At 43.4% G+C, this 17,410-nt stretch overlaps 1 protein-coding gene across 3 annotated transcripts in view; it reads left to right on the top strand.

Annotated features, from left to right (window-relative positions):
- The window catches only part of BBOF1 (basal body orientation factor 1), a 312,268-nt gene extending 296,222 nt beyond the window's left edge, over positions 1-16,046 (top strand). For all 3 annotated transcript variants that reach the window (XM_033952957.1, XM_033952955.1, XM_033952956.1), the window contains one exon: positions 15,797-16,046. In XM_033952957.1, coding sequence (XP_033808848.1) covers positions 15,797-15,917 — 121 coding nt within the window. In that variant the 3' untranslated portion in view covers positions 15,918-16,046. The remainder of the gene's footprint in view (positions 1-15,796) is intronic.
- Positions 16,047-17,410: the final 1,364 nt, after the last annotated feature.

The following is a 17,410-nucleotide window of genomic DNA, read 5'->3' as shown; positions in this document are numbered from 1 at the left end:
TCATGCCCAACATTCTATTTGCCTTCTTTGCCGCTGCCGCGCATTGTGCTGACGGCTTCAGGGTCCTATCTATCAGTACACCCAGATCCCTTTCTTGTACACTTTTTCCCAGACTTGCACCTGACATTCTGTACTCGTATTCCTTATTCTTACTGCCTAAATGCATTACCTTGCATTTCTCCACGTTGAACTTCATCTGCCATTTCTCCGCCCATTTTTCTAACCGACACAAATCGCTCTGGAGTTCCTCACTATCCTCCTGCGATCTGATTGCCCGGCAGAGTTTTGTGTCATCTGCAAACTTGATGATCTCACTGGATGTTCCGTTTTCCAAGTCATTGATATAAATATTAAAAAGGATCGGTCCAAGTACTGAGCCCTGGGGTACACCACTAGTCACTATCTCCCAGTCGGAGAACTTCCCATTAATGCCCACTCTCTGCTTCCTGATATCCAGCCATTTGCCTATCCATCTTTGTATATCTCCCTCTATGCCATGGCTTTGTAGTTTCCTGAGAAGTCTTTCGTGTGGAACTTTGTCGAACGCTTTCTGGAAGTCCAAGTATATTATGTCCACCGGCTTTCCACTATCAATTTGCTCGTTCACGGTCTCAAAGAATTGGAGTAAATTCGTCAAACACGATTTCCCTTTCCTGAATCCATGTTGACTGGGTTTCATCAAGTCGTGTGTGTCCAAGTGCTGAACTATGCTATCCTTGATCAGTGATTCAATCATCTTGCCTGGGACAGACATAAGACTCACAGGTCTATAATTGCCCGGTTCTCCTCTCGATCCTTTTTTGAAAATTGGCGTGACGTTCGCTTTCTTCCAGTCGTCTGGTATCTGACCAGTTCTGATTGATAGGTTTGCAAGTTTTTGCAATAACTCTCCGAGTTCAACCTTCAATTCTTTCAAGACTCTTGGGTGAAATTCATCCGGTCCAGGGGATTTGTCACTTTTAAGTTTGTCGATCTGGTAGTATATCTGATCTAAGTTCACTTCAACTGTGGTGAGGCTGTCCTCTATTTCTCCTGGGAGTTAGAGAAGTTCATCAAGGAGGCATGCTGTGGAAAATCACTAGCAACAGTGGAACTGCCGAGATACACCTACAGAGAGTGAGGACCATCTGGAGGACAACCACAAGGAAGAAATGGGAGACACAGCAGCGAGATCTGGAAACAGTGGAGGGAACCCACAAGAAGATAAGTCCGGTGCAAGCCAACGCCAGGATGAGGGAAGATGGAACTGCACAGAGGATACGGACCTACAGCCGGAGAGATGGACATACACCAGGGACATGGACCTGCGGCTAGAGAAGCAAGAGTAGATGGAGAGGACAGAAATTGTTGTAGGGGACTCCATCATCAGACAAGTTGACAGCCACATAGCAGGAGGAAGACAGGATCGGCTGGTGACCTGTCTACCAGGAGCCAAGGTAGAAGACATAATGAGCTGCATCAACAGGATTATCGACAGCGTGGAAGAGGAAGATACGGCAGTGGTGATCCATGTGGGGACAAACATGAGCAACAGGAACTACAACAGGGAAGTACTGAAGGACCAGTTCCAGATGCTAGGAAGGAAGCTGAAGACCAGAACGTAGAGGGTAGCGTTCTCGGAGATCCTGCCGGTACCCAGGGCTGACGAGAAGAGGCAGACGGAGCTGCAAGCAATCAATGCATGGATGTGGCACTGGTGTGAGGAAGAAGGATTTCACTTCGTGTGCAACTGGATGATGTTCTGAGGGAAGAGCAAGCTATTCAGGAAGGATGGACTCCACCTCAGCGGAGACAGAACGAGGCTACTTGCAAGCAACATCAAGAGAGAAATTGAAAAGTTTTTAAACTAAGAAGGGGAAAGCCGACAGTCAAGAGAGAGTCAATGGTTTGGGAACCAGTATACCCAGAGGATACCGTGCAGAAAGATAGCGGGGAAGACTCACCGTATCATAAGCAAGACAGAAATCCTGACAGATCAATAGGGACACAAGAGGGAAGGAAATGCAAGAGAGTAACAGGCTGCAAACTTAGGTGTATGTACATGAACGCAAGGAGCCTAAAGAATAAGATGGGTGAATTAGAAGCTATGGCACAAAAAGATAACCTTGACATCATCGGCATCATGGAAACATGGTGGAACGAGGAAAATGTCTGGGACACTGTGCTACCGGGATATAAGCTATACCGCAGAGACAGAGTGGCCCAAAAAGGTTGGGGCATTACCCTATACGTCAAAGAGGGAATTGAGTCTACCGGAGAGAACACGAAGAATAAGTTAGTCTTTATGGATCAAAATTCCATGAACAAATGGAACGGAAATTTGATCGGCATCTACTACCGACCCCCAGGGCAGTCCAAAGAAATTGATGGAGAAATGATGGACGAGATTAAATGCATCTGCAAGGGAGGCATTTTTAAAATGTATGTATTATTGAAATGTATGTATAGTGGATCAAAATTCCGGGAACAAATGGAACGGAAATGAAGATCGGCATCTACTACCAACCCCCAGGGCAGTCCTAAGAAATTGATGGACGAGATTAAACGCAACTGCAAGGGAGGCATTTTTAAAATGTATGTATTATTGAAATGTATTTATTAGCCTCCATGAGGCTAAATTCCTCATGGAGGAGTCTCTAGCAAAGAACATCCAGAAGGGAGATAAATCCTTCTTCAGGTATATCAGTGATAGAAGAAAAAACTCAGGCGGGATTGTACGTCTTAGGAAACCAGACAGAGACTATGTGGAAAAGGATTCGGAAAAAGCCCAACTATTAAATGAATACTTCTGCTCAGTCTTCACCCGAGAAGCGCCAGGGCTCGGCCCTCAGCTACAGACAAGGGTTGGCTCAGTTGACGCGTTTAGTAACTTTGAGTTTACGCCCAGCAGTGTCTACGGTGAGCTGTCAAAGCTCAAGGTTAACAAAGCAATGGGGCCGGACAACCTGCACCCCAGGGTGCTTAGGGAGCTGAGTGATGTCTTGGCGGAGCCACTGTCCGCGCTCTTCAACCTCTCCCTTAGTACAGGCAGCGTCCCGTTGGACTGGAGGACGGCTAACGTCATTCCACTCCACAAGAAAGGCTCAAAGATGGAGACAGCAAACCACATAAACGAACCCAATACGACTTATAATGCATTCCGCAAATCGATCAAAACCACCCTATTCGCAAAATTCAATGACTAAAACAGTCCCCTCCCCCACTAAGACTCCCCTCCCCAACAAACGCCCTTCTCTCTCTCAAGAAGCCCCTCTTTTTCTGATCTCCTCTACCCTTAGAACTCCAACTTATGGTTGTCCTAAATCTCTCAGATACTCTTTGCCCATAGATCTCCAATTTAACACGGAAGTTTCCCATTTAGACTATCGTACTGCATTAAGACTCCTTGTACGGTATTATTTAGACTTTTATATGTTATTGTATTTAGACTCACTGTATTATATACTATTGTATTTAGACTGTATTATATGTTATTGTATTTAGATTCACAGTATTGTATTGTAAGTGGATCTATGATATCGTATTGTATTAAGATTTTTGCTATTCGCTGAATGTCCAGCCTTCTTATAATGTAAACCGCCTAGAAGTCGCCTGACTATGGCGGTATAGAAAAATAAAGTTATTATTATTATTACAGACCAGTGAGTCTAACATCGATAGTGAGCAAACTAATGGAAACTCTAATCAAACACCAATTAGATAAGATCCTGGATGAGGAGAATCTACGGGATCCCCGACAACATGGATTTACTAAGGGGAGATCCTGCCAATCCAACCTGATCAGCTTCTTTGACTGGGTAACGGGGAAGCTGGATATTGGGGAGTCCCTGGACATCGTGTACCTGGACTTTAGCAAAGCATTCGATAGCGTACCACACTGCAGGTTACTGAGCAAGATGAGTTCTAAAGGATTAGGTAACACATTGATGAAATGGGTTGGGAGCTGGCTTGGAGGTAGGCTCCAAAGGGTGGTGGTGAACGGCACCCCCTCCGAAATGACGGAGGTGATTAGTGGAGTACCACAGGGCTCAGTCTTGGGCCCAATCCTATTCAACATCTTTATAAGAGACTTGGCAGAAGGGCTTCGAGGTAAAATAACATTATTCGCCGATGACGCCAAACTGAGTAATGTAGTGGGCAAATGCACAACAGACGAAGATTCAGTGCCCGACAACATGATGCACGACCTACTCCTACTGGAGCGATGGTCTAGGACATGGCAACTCAACTTCAATGCCAAAAAATGCAAAGTTATGCACCTGGGCAGCCAGAATCCATGCAAGTCTTATACCCTTAATGGCGAGATCCTAGCAAAAACGGTAGCAGAACGAGACTTGGGGTAATCGTCAGTGAGGACATGAAGTCTGCCAATCAAGTGGAGCAGGCTTCGTCCAAGGCAAGACAAATCATGGGCTGCATACGAAGGGGTTTCGTCAGTCGTAAGGCGGAAGTCATTATGCCATTGTATAGATCCATGTTGAGGCCCCACCTGGAATACTGTGTGCAATTCTGGAGGCCGCATTATCGCAAGGATGTGCTGAGACTGGAGTCGGTGCAAAGAATGGCCACCCGGATGGTCTCGGGACTCAAGGATCTACCATACGAAAAACGGCTTGACAAATTACAGCTATACTCGCTCGAAGAGCGCAGAGAGAGGGGGGACATGATCGAGACGTTCAAGTATCTTATGGGCCGCATCGAGGCGGAGGAAGATATCTTCTTTTTCAAGGGTCCCACGACAACAAGAGGGCATCCGTTGAAAATCAGGGGCGGGAAACTACGAGGTGACACCAGGAAATTCTTTTTCACTGAAAGAGTGGTTGATCGCTGGAATAGTCTTCCACTACAGGTGATTGAGGCCAGCAGTGTGCCTGATTTTAAGGCCAAATGGGATCGGCACATGGGATCTATTCACAGGGCAAAGGTAGGGGAGGGACATTAAGGTGGGCAGACTAGATTGGCCGTGGGCCCTTATCTGCTGTCTATTTCTATGTTTCTATGTTTCTATTATTGAAATGTATGTATAGTGGATCAAAATTCCGGGAACAAATGGAACAGAAATGAAGATCGGCATCTACTACTGACCCCCAGGGCAGTCCGAAGAAATTGATGGAGAAATGACGGACAAGATTAAACACAACTGCAAGGGAGGCATTATTGAAATGTATGTGATCAGGCAGAGTACGGTACAGGGATTCAAACAGGGATTGGACGGATTCCTGAGGGATAGGGGGATTGTGGGATACTGAGAGAGGTGCTGGGATGTAACACAAGTATAGAAAGCAAACCAAGTAATAAGTATAGAAATCCAACCAGGTCGTGCATGTGCAAGACCGGAGGGTTAGGACTTCGATGGGAAGATAAGACTCAATGGGAAACCAAGGTGGCAAGGGGGCCCCTTCTGGTGACTCAGACAGGCCGGTACCTGTTCGGGCCGCCGCGGGAGCGGACTGCTGGGCAAGATGGACCTGTGGTCTGACCCAGCGGAGGCACTGCTTATGTTCTTATGTTCTTATGTATTATTGAAAAGTATGTATTATTGATATGTATGTATAATTTCCTTGCTGTATTTTACCAGGATATTTTTTACGGAATTGTATGTATTATTTCTTGTGTTGTGAGCCACTTAGAACCTCCCCGGTATGACGGCATACAAATAAATTATTATTATCATGAGTGACTTCAATTATCCGGGGATAGACTGGAACCAAGTTACTGGATGCTGTAGGCGATTGCTTCCTGGAACAACTTGTCAAGAAGAATACGAGAGGAAACGCAATTCTGGACTTAATTCTAAATGGACTATGGGGACCGGCACAAGGTGTAGAAGTAGAGGGGACGCTGGGAACCAGTTATCACAATATTATCCGCTTTGACCTGGACACAGGAGCGAAACATCAATCCAGAACGACGGGCATGGCGCTGAGCTCCCGAAAAGGGAATTACAAAGGGATGAGGCTCATGGTGGGGAAAAAGATTAAGAAGAGAATAAGCACTGTAAAGACGCTAGAACAAGCATGGTCCCTTTATAAGGACAGTCACCAGGTGCAAAATCTATATATACTGCATATCGGCAAGGGATCCAAAAGGAAAAAGAACAAGGAACCGGCATGGCTCACTGTAATGGTGATAAAAGTGATCAGACTTCGTTTAAGGAATGGAAAAGTCAAAAACAGACGAAAATTGGAAAAAGCACAAACAGCATCAAAGCAGGTGCCATAAGTTGGTAAGAGGGGCCAAAAGAGACTATGAGGAAAAAATAACCAAGGAGGCGAAAAACTTCACGGCGTTCTTTCGATATATTAAGGGGAAACGACCTGCAAAGGAAGCGGTGGGGCCGTTGGATGACCATGGAATAAACGGAGTGCTAAAGGAGGACAAAGCCATCGCCGAAGAGGATATACACAACATATCGGAAGCCGATGGGCTGTATGCGGGAGATGAAGACGGGAAACTGATAGAGTTGATAGTCAGTCTAGAAAAGGTATGCAAACAGATTGATAGGCTTAAAATGATAAATCCCTGCGACCAGATGGCATCCATCCGAGGGTAATCAAGGAATTGAAAGGGACTATAGCTGCAAAAACCCAAAGGAACGGTACAGTTTAGGGGGTGAAGAACTTAAATGCCCGACGGAAGAGCGGGACTTGTGTGTGATTTTATGTGATGATCTTTAGGTGGCCAAACAGGTTGAAAAGGTGACAGTGAAAGCTAGAAGGATGCTAGGGTACATAGTGAGAGGTATGGCCATTATGAAAAAAGAGGTATTGATGCCCCTGTATAAGACTCTAGTGAGACCCCATTTAGAATATTATGTACAATTCTATAGGCCGCAAGTTCAAAAAGATATAAATAGGATGGAGTTAGTCCAGAGGAAGGCTACTAAAATGGTATGTGGTCTTCATCATAAGGCGTATGGGGACAGACTTAAAGATCTTAATCTGTATACTTTGGAGGAAAGGCGGGCAAGGGGGAGATACGATAAAGACATTTAAATACCTATGTCTCATTTGAAAGAAAACTGCAATAAGAGGGCATAGAAAGAGGTGATAGGCTCCGGAGTAATCTAAGGAAATAATTTTTTACAGAAAGGGTAGTAGATGCATAGAACAAACAGTCTCCCAGAAGAGGTGGTGGAGACAGAGACTGTGTCTGAATTCAAAAAAGCCTGGGATAGTCACGTGGGACCTCTCAGAGAGAGGAAGAGATAATGGTTATTGCAGATGGGCAGACTAGATGGGCCATTTGGCCTTTATCTGCATTCATATTTCTATTATTCTTTTAATAGACATGTTAAGACAGATAGACCCAATTACCTATCTCACACCTTGTACAACTGTTCAGAAGCCGGTCCTTTTCCCATCCAGGTGCTCAGCCATAAGAACATAAGAACTGCCGCTGATGGGTCAGAACAGTGGTCTATCGTACCCAGCAGTCCGCTCACGCGGCGGCTCTTAAGTCAAAGGAACTTGTCTAACTTTGTCTTGAATCCCTGGAGGGTGTTTTCCCTTAAAACAGCCTCCAGAAAAGCGTTCCAGTTTTCTACCACTCTCTCAGTGAAGAACTTCCTTATGTTTGTACGGAATCAATCCCCTTTTAACTTTAGAGAGTGCCTTCTCGTTCTCTCTACCTTGGAGAGGGTGAACAACCTGTATTCCCTTCATTCAGGTTTTCAAGATATCCCTAATGAATATGCATGAGAGAGATTTGCATACCTGTCACTTCCATTATATGCAAATCTCTCTCATGCATATTCATTAGGGATATCTTGAAAACCTGACTGGCTGGGGGTCCCCCAGGATAGGTTTGGGAACCACTGCTTTATTACACAGTCATCCAATGGCCCCACCGCTTCCTTCGCGGGTCGTTTCCCCTTAATATATCAAAAAAAACGGCTTGAAGTTTTTTGCCTTCTTGGCTAATTGTTCCTCGTAGTCTCTTTTGGCCCCTCTTACTGCCTTATGGCACCTGCTTTGATGTTGTTTGTGCTTTTTCCAGTTTTCAATCTTTTCCATTCCTTAAACGAAGTTTTCTTGTGTCTGATCGCTTCGTTCACTGCTACAGTGAGCCACGCCGGTTCCTTGTTCTTTTTCCTTTTGGATCTCATGTTGATACTCGGTATATATAGATTTTGCGCCTTGGTGACTGTGTCCTTAAAAAGGGACCATGCTTGCTCTAGCGTTTTTACAGTGCTTATCCTCCTCTTAATCTTCTTCCCCACCATGAGTCTCATCCCTTTGTAATTCCCTTTTCGGAAGTTCAGTGCCGTGGCTGTCGTTCTGGATCGATGTTTTGCCCCTGTATCCAGGTTGAAGTGGATCATATTGTGATCACTGGTTCCCAGCGTCCCGTCTACTTCTACACCTTGTGATGGTCCTCGTAGTCCATTCATTCAGACCCATTAAAAAAAAAAAGACAATGATATCTAAAAAAACATCACTACTACAGACCCCCCCCTCCAATCTTAGACTATAAAATTATTTCCTGTGCATATTTAAACATACAGTCAATTAGGACTAAAGCTCAACTTGTTAAGGATTGGTTAGAAGAAATTTATTTAGATAGCTTCTTCTTGACGGAAACACGGTTAATCTCTGATGACGATGTTGTCCATACGGTCAATTAGGAATAAAGCTCAACTTGTTAAAGTAGCTCTATCATATGATACAACTCTATTTGGGATGTCAATGAGAATAAAAAGTCAAATTTCATCAAGCAATAACAAACAGGAGTCGCCATTCAACATATCACCAAGAATTGGAAAAATTATACTAGACTTCATTACACCTTCTGGTGGAATTTGTTGTGCCATATATACAAAGTGGAAAGAACAATTGCCATACAAAAAGGAAATTATAATAATTTTAAAAAGATTTGGGGACCATTGATAACTTTTTGTAATGATTAGACGCCTTTTTACACTGAAAGTACATTTATAATTAGGGGAAGGGGGTGGTATATAGTTATATTAAGGATTTAATCAATAAGTATGAATGTAATGTTTATATGTTATCATTTAATTACAATATCTGTGGGATGGGGGGTGGTGGAGGGAGTAAATTTATGTTTTTAAGATAATAGGAAAAATTCAAGTGATGTATAAATTAAATTGATGTAATATTGTTTACTTGATGTATGATGAAAAAATGAATAAAGAATTGGGGGGAAAAAAAGAAGAAATTGATTTAGATATTTTCTTCATGATGGAAACATGGTTAATCTCTGATGACAATGTTGTCATCCGAGATCTTCTTCCCACAGGTTATAAAATTATTCCTTTAGCTAGACCCTCAAAAAGAGGATGTGGAATCGCAATAATCTTACAGGAATGCTTTGAATTTCACCTTTTAGACTCAAAGTCTATAGAAAGCCTTGAGGTTCTTTCTTGTAAAATATCTAAACAGGATCTAACAGATAGTCTGACAATCATGCTGTTTTATATTCCCCCAAACAAATGGACCAAAGTAAAAGAGGACTTCTTTGAATATCTCCTAGCAAATCTTACTACTAATGTATATAATCACTTATTAGGTGATATAAACCTTCATTTAGAACAGACAGAAAACACTTCTGTAAAGGGATTTATTCTCATTTAAGACATCTTTAGAATTCCCTCTTCCAATCCCTACCTCTACTCATCAGAGAGGCCATCAACTAGATCTAATCTCCTTCTCCTCAAAAGATCCTATTATTCCTAACATCAAAATGTCCAAAGAGACCTGGACAAAAAACATCTGATCAGATCATCTAATGTCCACTTTCCAAATTCTTTAGAGAAGGAAACAATCGGGCCTACGTTTGAAAAAGAAAAAGAAACTTATAACTACCAGAGGACAATTAAATCCTGTTGAATTCTGGACCCATTATGATTTATCATTCAATTCTATCTGTGAACAAGAGTTCTACACAAACTGGGATCATTTTAGTTTAAACACATTAAACAAAATTACCCAACTGAAGATAAGAAAAAAGAGCTACCACATAGTTGAAGGTTGGTACGATACAGAATTAACTACACTGAAGCAAGCAGCACAACGCTTAGAGAGACTCTGCAACAAAACCAAGAAAGAATCCAATAGAGCTAATTGGAGATCAAAGAATACAAAAAAATTAATTAAAGATAAATGTCGAACTTTCTACTCTAATAAAATGGGACCATCCACAGTCAACAGCAAAGAGCTCTTTATATTAGTAAATACACTATTTGATATTGACCATCTGAAACGTTTATCTTTCATTAACATGTCTATATCAGAGAACTTAGCCTCTTATTTTAGAACCAAAATTCACAATTTAAGACTACCTTTTCAAGGACCTTCTTGCAACCAGACTCCTATAAATACCCTACTGCCAGACACAGTAATACCAGCTAATATGAATTGGAACCATTTCGATATCCCCAATTGGCAATTATTCCTCACACTCTACAAGTACTCACGTTCTGTGACGGGGTCGTGGATGCCTGAGGGTCAACCACAGCGTCCATCACAAGCTTATGATCCATGCCTCTTGGAGTGCCAGTGATAGTGAGGCTCTGGGCCCCAAGGAAAAAAGGTCCCAGTCAATATTATTTCTCAGAAAACATATTTTTATTCTTCCTTGAAAACAAAATAATTTTACTCTCATTCAAAGGCAGTTCCTCTTGGTGTCAGGTCAAAAGCGCGCCGGACAAAGGCGCGCCCAGACAATTGAGCACAGCGCAGAGGCGCGCGCCGCTCAAAATTACTGTTTTTAGGGCTCCGACGGGGGGGGGGCCTTGGGGGGAACCCCCCCCCCACTTTACTTAATAGACATCGCGCCGCGTTGTGGGGGGTTGTAACCCCCACATTTTACTGAAAATTTAACTTTTTCCCTGTTTTTAGGGAAAAAGTTAAGATTACAGTAAAATGTGGAGGGTTACAACCCCCCAAACCCCCCATAACGCCGGCGCGATGTCTATTAAGTAAAGTGGGGGGGTTCCCCAACAAAAACCCCCGTCGGAGCCCCTAAAAACTGTAATTTTCTTCGGCGCGCGCCTCCGTCTTGCGCTCAGTTGTCGGCGCGCGCCTTTGTCTTTCACGCCGTTGTCTATGAACCGTTCCTCTTAGGTAGCCCTTGGCTTTACCCTATACACAGTCCACATCAGGAACTTCCAAATAATCAAAATAAGCTTTTCCACAGTTAAACTGTTCTCTGAATTCCGTACAATGGTAGTTTGGTATAAACTCCTGGCTGGAATAAGGCTTTTTCCCCTCCCTGCTCTCCACTTCTCAGGGAAAAAGGGTTTTTTATTTTCCTCTATTTATTCCTATTCAAGCTACAGCCTAGTTTACTGAAAGGCTTCTCTCAGCATTTTTGCCCTGCTTGGACAATGGCACTGCTGACCAGTTTATTTATGGCCAGAGTGCTAGGGACCCTCCTCCCTGCATAACAGTTGGAATCATGCACTCCCGGCCCCCTAATAAGTGCCCTAGAGCTCGTGTAAAAGGCAGCGTTTAGCTCTCTAAGGGCAGGATTCACTAAACCTCCAAAGCGTGTGCGATCCATTTCCGTTTGCATGCCTGCTGACCAATTCAGTAAAGACCTGCATGCAAATGGGGACGATCGTTAGCACGCCCCCTACCCACGGGCCAGAGCGATCTCTGCTCATGCGCACACCCTGACAGTAGTGACAGGAGAAGCAGCCTCCTGTCACTACTGTCAGGGCTCAGCCCAGCCCAGATCTCTCTTGCCTGTTCACAGATTCTCCTACTCTCTGCCGCCGTTCCCTGCAGTGCAAGGCCTTGGTTTTAAAGTGGGCCTACACTGTGGAGAATGGTGGCAGAGAGCAGGAGAGTCCGGGAGCAGGCAAGAGAGATCTGCCCGACACCCCCCAGGCCCTGATCTCCCGGAGAAAAAAGCAGGAAGGATACCAACTCCCTCCTGCCATCAGTGGTTTAAAAAAAAAATGCTGCATGCAGCACGGCCCTCCCCCCTCCGACCGGCATAAGAACATAAGCAGTGCCTCCGCTGGGTCAGACCAGAGGTCCATCGTGCCCAGCAGTCCGCACACGCGGTGGCCCAACAGGTCCAGGACCTGTGCAGTAATCCTCTATCTATATCCCTCTATCCCCTTTTCCAGCAGGAAATTGTCCAATCCTTTCTTGAACCCCAGTACTGTACTCTGCCCTATTACGTCCTCTGGAAGCGCATTCCAGGTGTCCACCACACATTGGGTAAAGAAGAACTTCCTAGCATTCGTTTTGAATCTGTCCCCTTTCAACTTTTCCGAGTGCCCTCTTGTTCTTTTATAATTCGAAAGTTTGAAGAATCTGTCCCTCTCTACTCTCTCTATGCCTTTCATGATCTTGTAAGTCTCTATCATATCCCCTCTAAGTCTCCTCTTCTCCAGGGAAAAGAGTCCCAATTTTTCTAATCTCTCAGCGTATGACAGGTTTTCTATCCCTTTTATCAGACGTGTCGCTCTCCTCTGAACCCTCTCGAGTAACGCCATATCTTTCTTAAGGTACGGCGACCAATATTGGACGCAGTACTCCAGATGCGGACGCACCATCGCCCGATACAACGGCAGGATAACTTCTTTCGTTCTGGTTGTAATACCCTTCTTGATTATGCCTAGCATTCTATTTGCCTTCTTAGCGGCCGCTGCGCACTGTGCCGTCGGCTTCATTGTCATGTCCACCATTACCCCCAAGTCCCTTTCTTGGGTGCTCTCCTTCAATAATATCCCTTCCATCGTATAGCTGCACCTCGGGTTTCTGCTTCCCACATGTAGTACTTTACATTTCTCAACGTTGAACTTCATCTGCCATCTCGTCGCCCATTCCTCTAGTTTGTTCAAGTCTCTTTGCAATTCTTCGCAGTCCTCTTTAGTCCGAGCTTCTCTAAATAGTTTGGTGTCGTCCGCAAATTTTATTATCTCACACTTCGTCCCTGTTTCTAGATCATTTATGAATATATTAAATAGCAACGGCCCAAGCACCGAGCCCTGCGGGACACCACTCGTGACCCTCCTCCAGTCCGAGTAGTGGCCCTTCACTCCCACCCTCTGTTTCCTACCCGCCAACCAATTTCTGATCCATCTATGTACATCTCCTTCCACCCCATGGTTCTTCAGTTTCCGAAGTAGGCGTTCGTGGGGTACTTTGTCAAAGGCTTTTTGGAAGTCTAGATATATGATGTCTATGGGGTCACCTCTGTCCATCCGTTTGTTAATTCCTTCGAAGAAGTGCAATAAGTTTGTTAGGCATGATCTCCCCTTGCTAAAACAATGTTGGCTGGTTGTCAGAAGTTTGTTTCTTTCAAAATATTCGTCGATGTTGTCTTTTATAAGTGCTTCCACCATTTTCCCTGGAACCGAGGTCAGACTCACCGGTCTGTAGTTTCCTGGGTCACCCCTTGATCCCTTTTTAAAGATGGGCGTAACATTGGCTATCTTCCAGTCCTCTGGGATCACGCCTGTTTTCAGGGATAGATTGCAGATTTGCTGCAGTAGTTCCGCTATCTCCTCCTTTAGTTCCTTCAGAACCCTTGGATGGATTCCGTCCGGACCCGGGGATTTGTCAGTTTTTAGTTTTTCTAGCTGCCTGCGTACGTCTTCCAGGCTCACTTCCATGGATGTTAATTTTTCTGCTTGCTCTCCCTTGAAGATTTGCTCAGGTTCCGGTATGTTGGATGTGTCTTCATTGGTAAATACAGACGAAAAGAACATGTTAAGTCTTTCTACTACTTCTTTCTCTTCCTTCACCACTCCCTTCCTATCTCCATCGTCCAACGGTCCCACCTCCTCCCTGGCTGGCTGCTTCCCTCTAACATATCTAAAGAATGGTTTGAAATTTCGAGCTTCCCTAGCTAGCCTCTCTTCATACTCTCTTTTGGCTTTTCGAACCACACGGTGACATTCTTTTTGATACTTCCTGTGCTCTTTCCAGTTGTCCTCAGTTTTGTCCTTTTTCCATTTCCTGAATGAAAATGGAAAAAGGACAAAAGGCCCTTGCCCTCCCCCCCCCCCCACTGACTGGCACAGCCCACCCCTGGCACCAAAAAGTTGTGAGCAGGATGGGTGCTCAGTCCCTCTTGCTCCTAGGCCAACCACCCCTGGTCGGCCCAAGCGGTCGGGCTCGGCCCACCCACCCGGTACCTGTAAAATAGTTGGGAGCAGGAGTGGTGCCCGGTCCCTCCTGCTCCTTGGGCAAGGCTCCCCAACATCTTCGGGAGGAGGGGTTGCCCGGACCCTCCTCCTGCTCCTACGCAACGCCAAAATTTTCGGGAGCAGGAGGAAAGCCCTCCTGCTCCTACTCTTCAGCCGGCCTGCTGCCCAATAGCGGCCTTAGGCCCCGCCCCGGCAAATCATCTAATGCACAGGGAGAGGCCTAAGGCCCTGATTGGCTGAGGCATCTCAGGCTCCTCCCTTTGGAGGGACCGGGGCACCTCAGCCAATCAAGGACTTCCTTAGGGAGGAGTTTAAGGAAGTCCCTGATTGGCTGAGGTGCTTTGGCCCCTCCAAAGAGGACCTTTATATGGCCTCTCCGGGAAGAGAACTATCTAAACTGAACTTACAAACATACATTTACACTGATGACATCACAATCGTTGTTCCTTTTATCACACTCTCATTTGAATCAAAGGATTATATAACATCTATATTCAATCTCATTGAAAAATGGGCAAAAGATTTAAAACTTAAATTGAATTCAGAAAAAACAAATATATTCCTTGCAAATCCATCCAACAAAATCACAGAATCTGATAAACGGAATGAACTATACTATCAGTCCCACAATAAAAATTCTAGGCGTCACATTAGACCAATCTTTAACTTTTGAAACCTACACTGACATCTTGAATTAAAAAAATGTTACTATACTCTTTGGAAATTACGTACATTAAAATCTTATTTTGATTTCTCATCCTTCAGGCTGTTGGTGCAATCTTTGGTACTGAGCCCATTGGACTACTGTATCATTATTTATTTAGGATCATTCAAAAAAAACTATCAGAAAATTGAGAATCATTCAAAATACTGCAGTACATTTGATATTTGGGTTGAAAAAAATTGGATCACGTTACCCCATACTACAGAAAATTGCACTGGCTTCCAGTGGAGGACAGAATCATTTTCAAACTTGCATGTTTGTGCTACAAAACACTGGCAGGACTTGCTCCCATTTATCTTGTCAACCACTTTGTATTCTCTACAAACCTTCGACCCACACGGAGAATTTCTCCATTCTCTTTTTCTATGCTAAAAGAGTGTACTGTAAAAAGATTCCTGGACAAAACTTTAGCTTACCAGGCTAGTGTCTGGAATAAAACCTTAAGTAACCTATTTATGAACTCATTGTCCTACCAAACATTTAGGAAATCTGTAAAATCTTATTTGTATGACAAATTTGCTTGAGAAACCTCTTTTGTGAATTCTTCCCCTTACCAAATGTTTAAGGAAACCTGTGAAATCTCTCTTGTATGGCAATTTTGACTAAACCCAACCATGCTAGTTATTTAATTCCATTTGTATTTCATCTGCGTCTGGCAGATACTCTTTGTTGTAAACCACTCTGAACTGTTAAGGTATAGCAGGTTATAAATAGATTATGATTATTATTATATGAAGTAAATAAATGAAATCACTCACACTGCTTTAGTAGGATAGTGCAGTATCAATAAACTTAATTTCAAAGGGGAAATCCCTACATCTGCTGTGGTTTCATTGTGCATATACTTTAAGGGGCAGTTTCTAAATGGCTGTGCTTATCTGAGTAGAAATATTTCAAACGTCTCCTCTCCGTACCTTTATAACTTCTTTCTCTCTTTACAGTGATAAGGATGGTCATGCCAGCCAAACCTTCATCACCCAACAGGTTCCTGCTCTGCAGTCGCCAACTCATAAAGGGCTCCTACCCAATCTGCTGCTGTCAGCATCTCAGACTGTAGGGTAATGTGACTGGCAGTGCCCTCCAGGACCTTACCAGTACTTTCCACTGCAGTGTACTTTCTCTATACTAGTCTACTATACATTTGTTCAAGATTATGCTGTATGAAAATTAAATTTTATTTTTATTTGAAAATGTTGGCCATTATTGTAAATCTGTTGTCCATATGTTGTTTATTTATATTGTTATCCCGTCCTCCCCTGAGAGCTAGGAATGAGTTACAGGTTAAAATCCACAATGTTACCGTTCAGCGCAGTGCGTGGAATCTATCTGCTAGTACAAATGTTCCATAGGAGTTGAACTAAAATTGAAAATATTCAAGATAAGTTCAGGAAGTTCAAAGTGAACCCATACCTTAACCCTTTCAGGACCATAAGGATCGTAGGCCAATTTTTGTGGTTTTGACGACATTTTTATGGTAAAAAGGGCTTGCAGATGCCAAAAAATTGATTTTTTTTGTGAAATATCATTATTTTTTTTTTTAAAAATCAAACTTCTGGCTTATGGACAGTGTGGCAAGTGAATCTTCTCGTCAATCTGGCAACGACGCTAATGAATGAATGTCGGAACCAGTTTGTTTACATAAAGGCAGTATCATATGGAATCCGTACATATCAAATTTAGAACTGTAGACTATCCCAATCAAAATTTATAGGATTTTAAAGTTATGGGACAAATATGTCCCTTGGTCCTGAAAGGGTTAAAGAACAGGGTAACAAAACCAGAAAACCTCACTACTTACTAAAGAGTTAGGGAGAAAGGAAGAGATACAGGAGGCAGTAAAAATCTCAGGAATGTGACAAATATGTCTTGCCTATATGCCTTTCATATTGTTTCGAGTCTAAGGGGCCTGTTTGCTGGAATGTGTTAAGCAGTTATTATCCATTTATAGCACAGGTCTGCCATAATGGTTACTTCCGACTAAAACTTCCTGTGTTTAACCACAAGCTGCATTACAGGTGGAGGAGAAAGGGCTCAGACTGTCCCTTGGGGAGCTTCCAGCTTCTCAAAAGTTGCTGGTAATTGTACTAAACAATGCATGGTAAAAGACATGCCCCTGGCAATTAGCATGTTAGTTTGTGCTGTTAATACGCAGTAGGTACAAAATCTTACCACACGCTAGTAAACAGACTCCTGCTTTGTACATTAAACACTGGGAGTACACATAGTAGATTCCAAGAGTCAGCAAGACTAGGCTTACCTAGTAACTTTGACTTTTCAGTAGAACTGCGCTCTTAGACCCTGGTTATAAAAGCTCCTCCCTGGAGCAGCAGAGCAAAATAGTACATTATGTTAATCAGGTTTTCTATCTCTCCTTAATAAGCATTTTTAAAAAAGAATTCTAGCTTATTGAGTAGCGTCATGGGTTAGGAGTCTTGGTAAGTCAATTTAGGATGCTGGTTCTTATCAGGTTTTTAGAAGGGCTCTGAAGACTCACTTTATTTGATACATTTTATAAATGAGTTTACTGTATAATCTATTATGCTTGTATAACCTTC

Source organism: Geotrypetes seraphini, chromosome 7 (assembly GCF_902459505.1).
Source record: "Geotrypetes seraphini chromosome 7, aGeoSer1.1, whole genome shotgun sequence".
NCBI lineage: Eukaryota > Metazoa > Chordata > Amphibia > Gymnophiona > Dermophiidae > Geotrypetes > Geotrypetes seraphini.
Note: the sequence above shows the minus strand (reverse complement) of the source record. Positions and strands in the feature narration are given on the sequence as shown.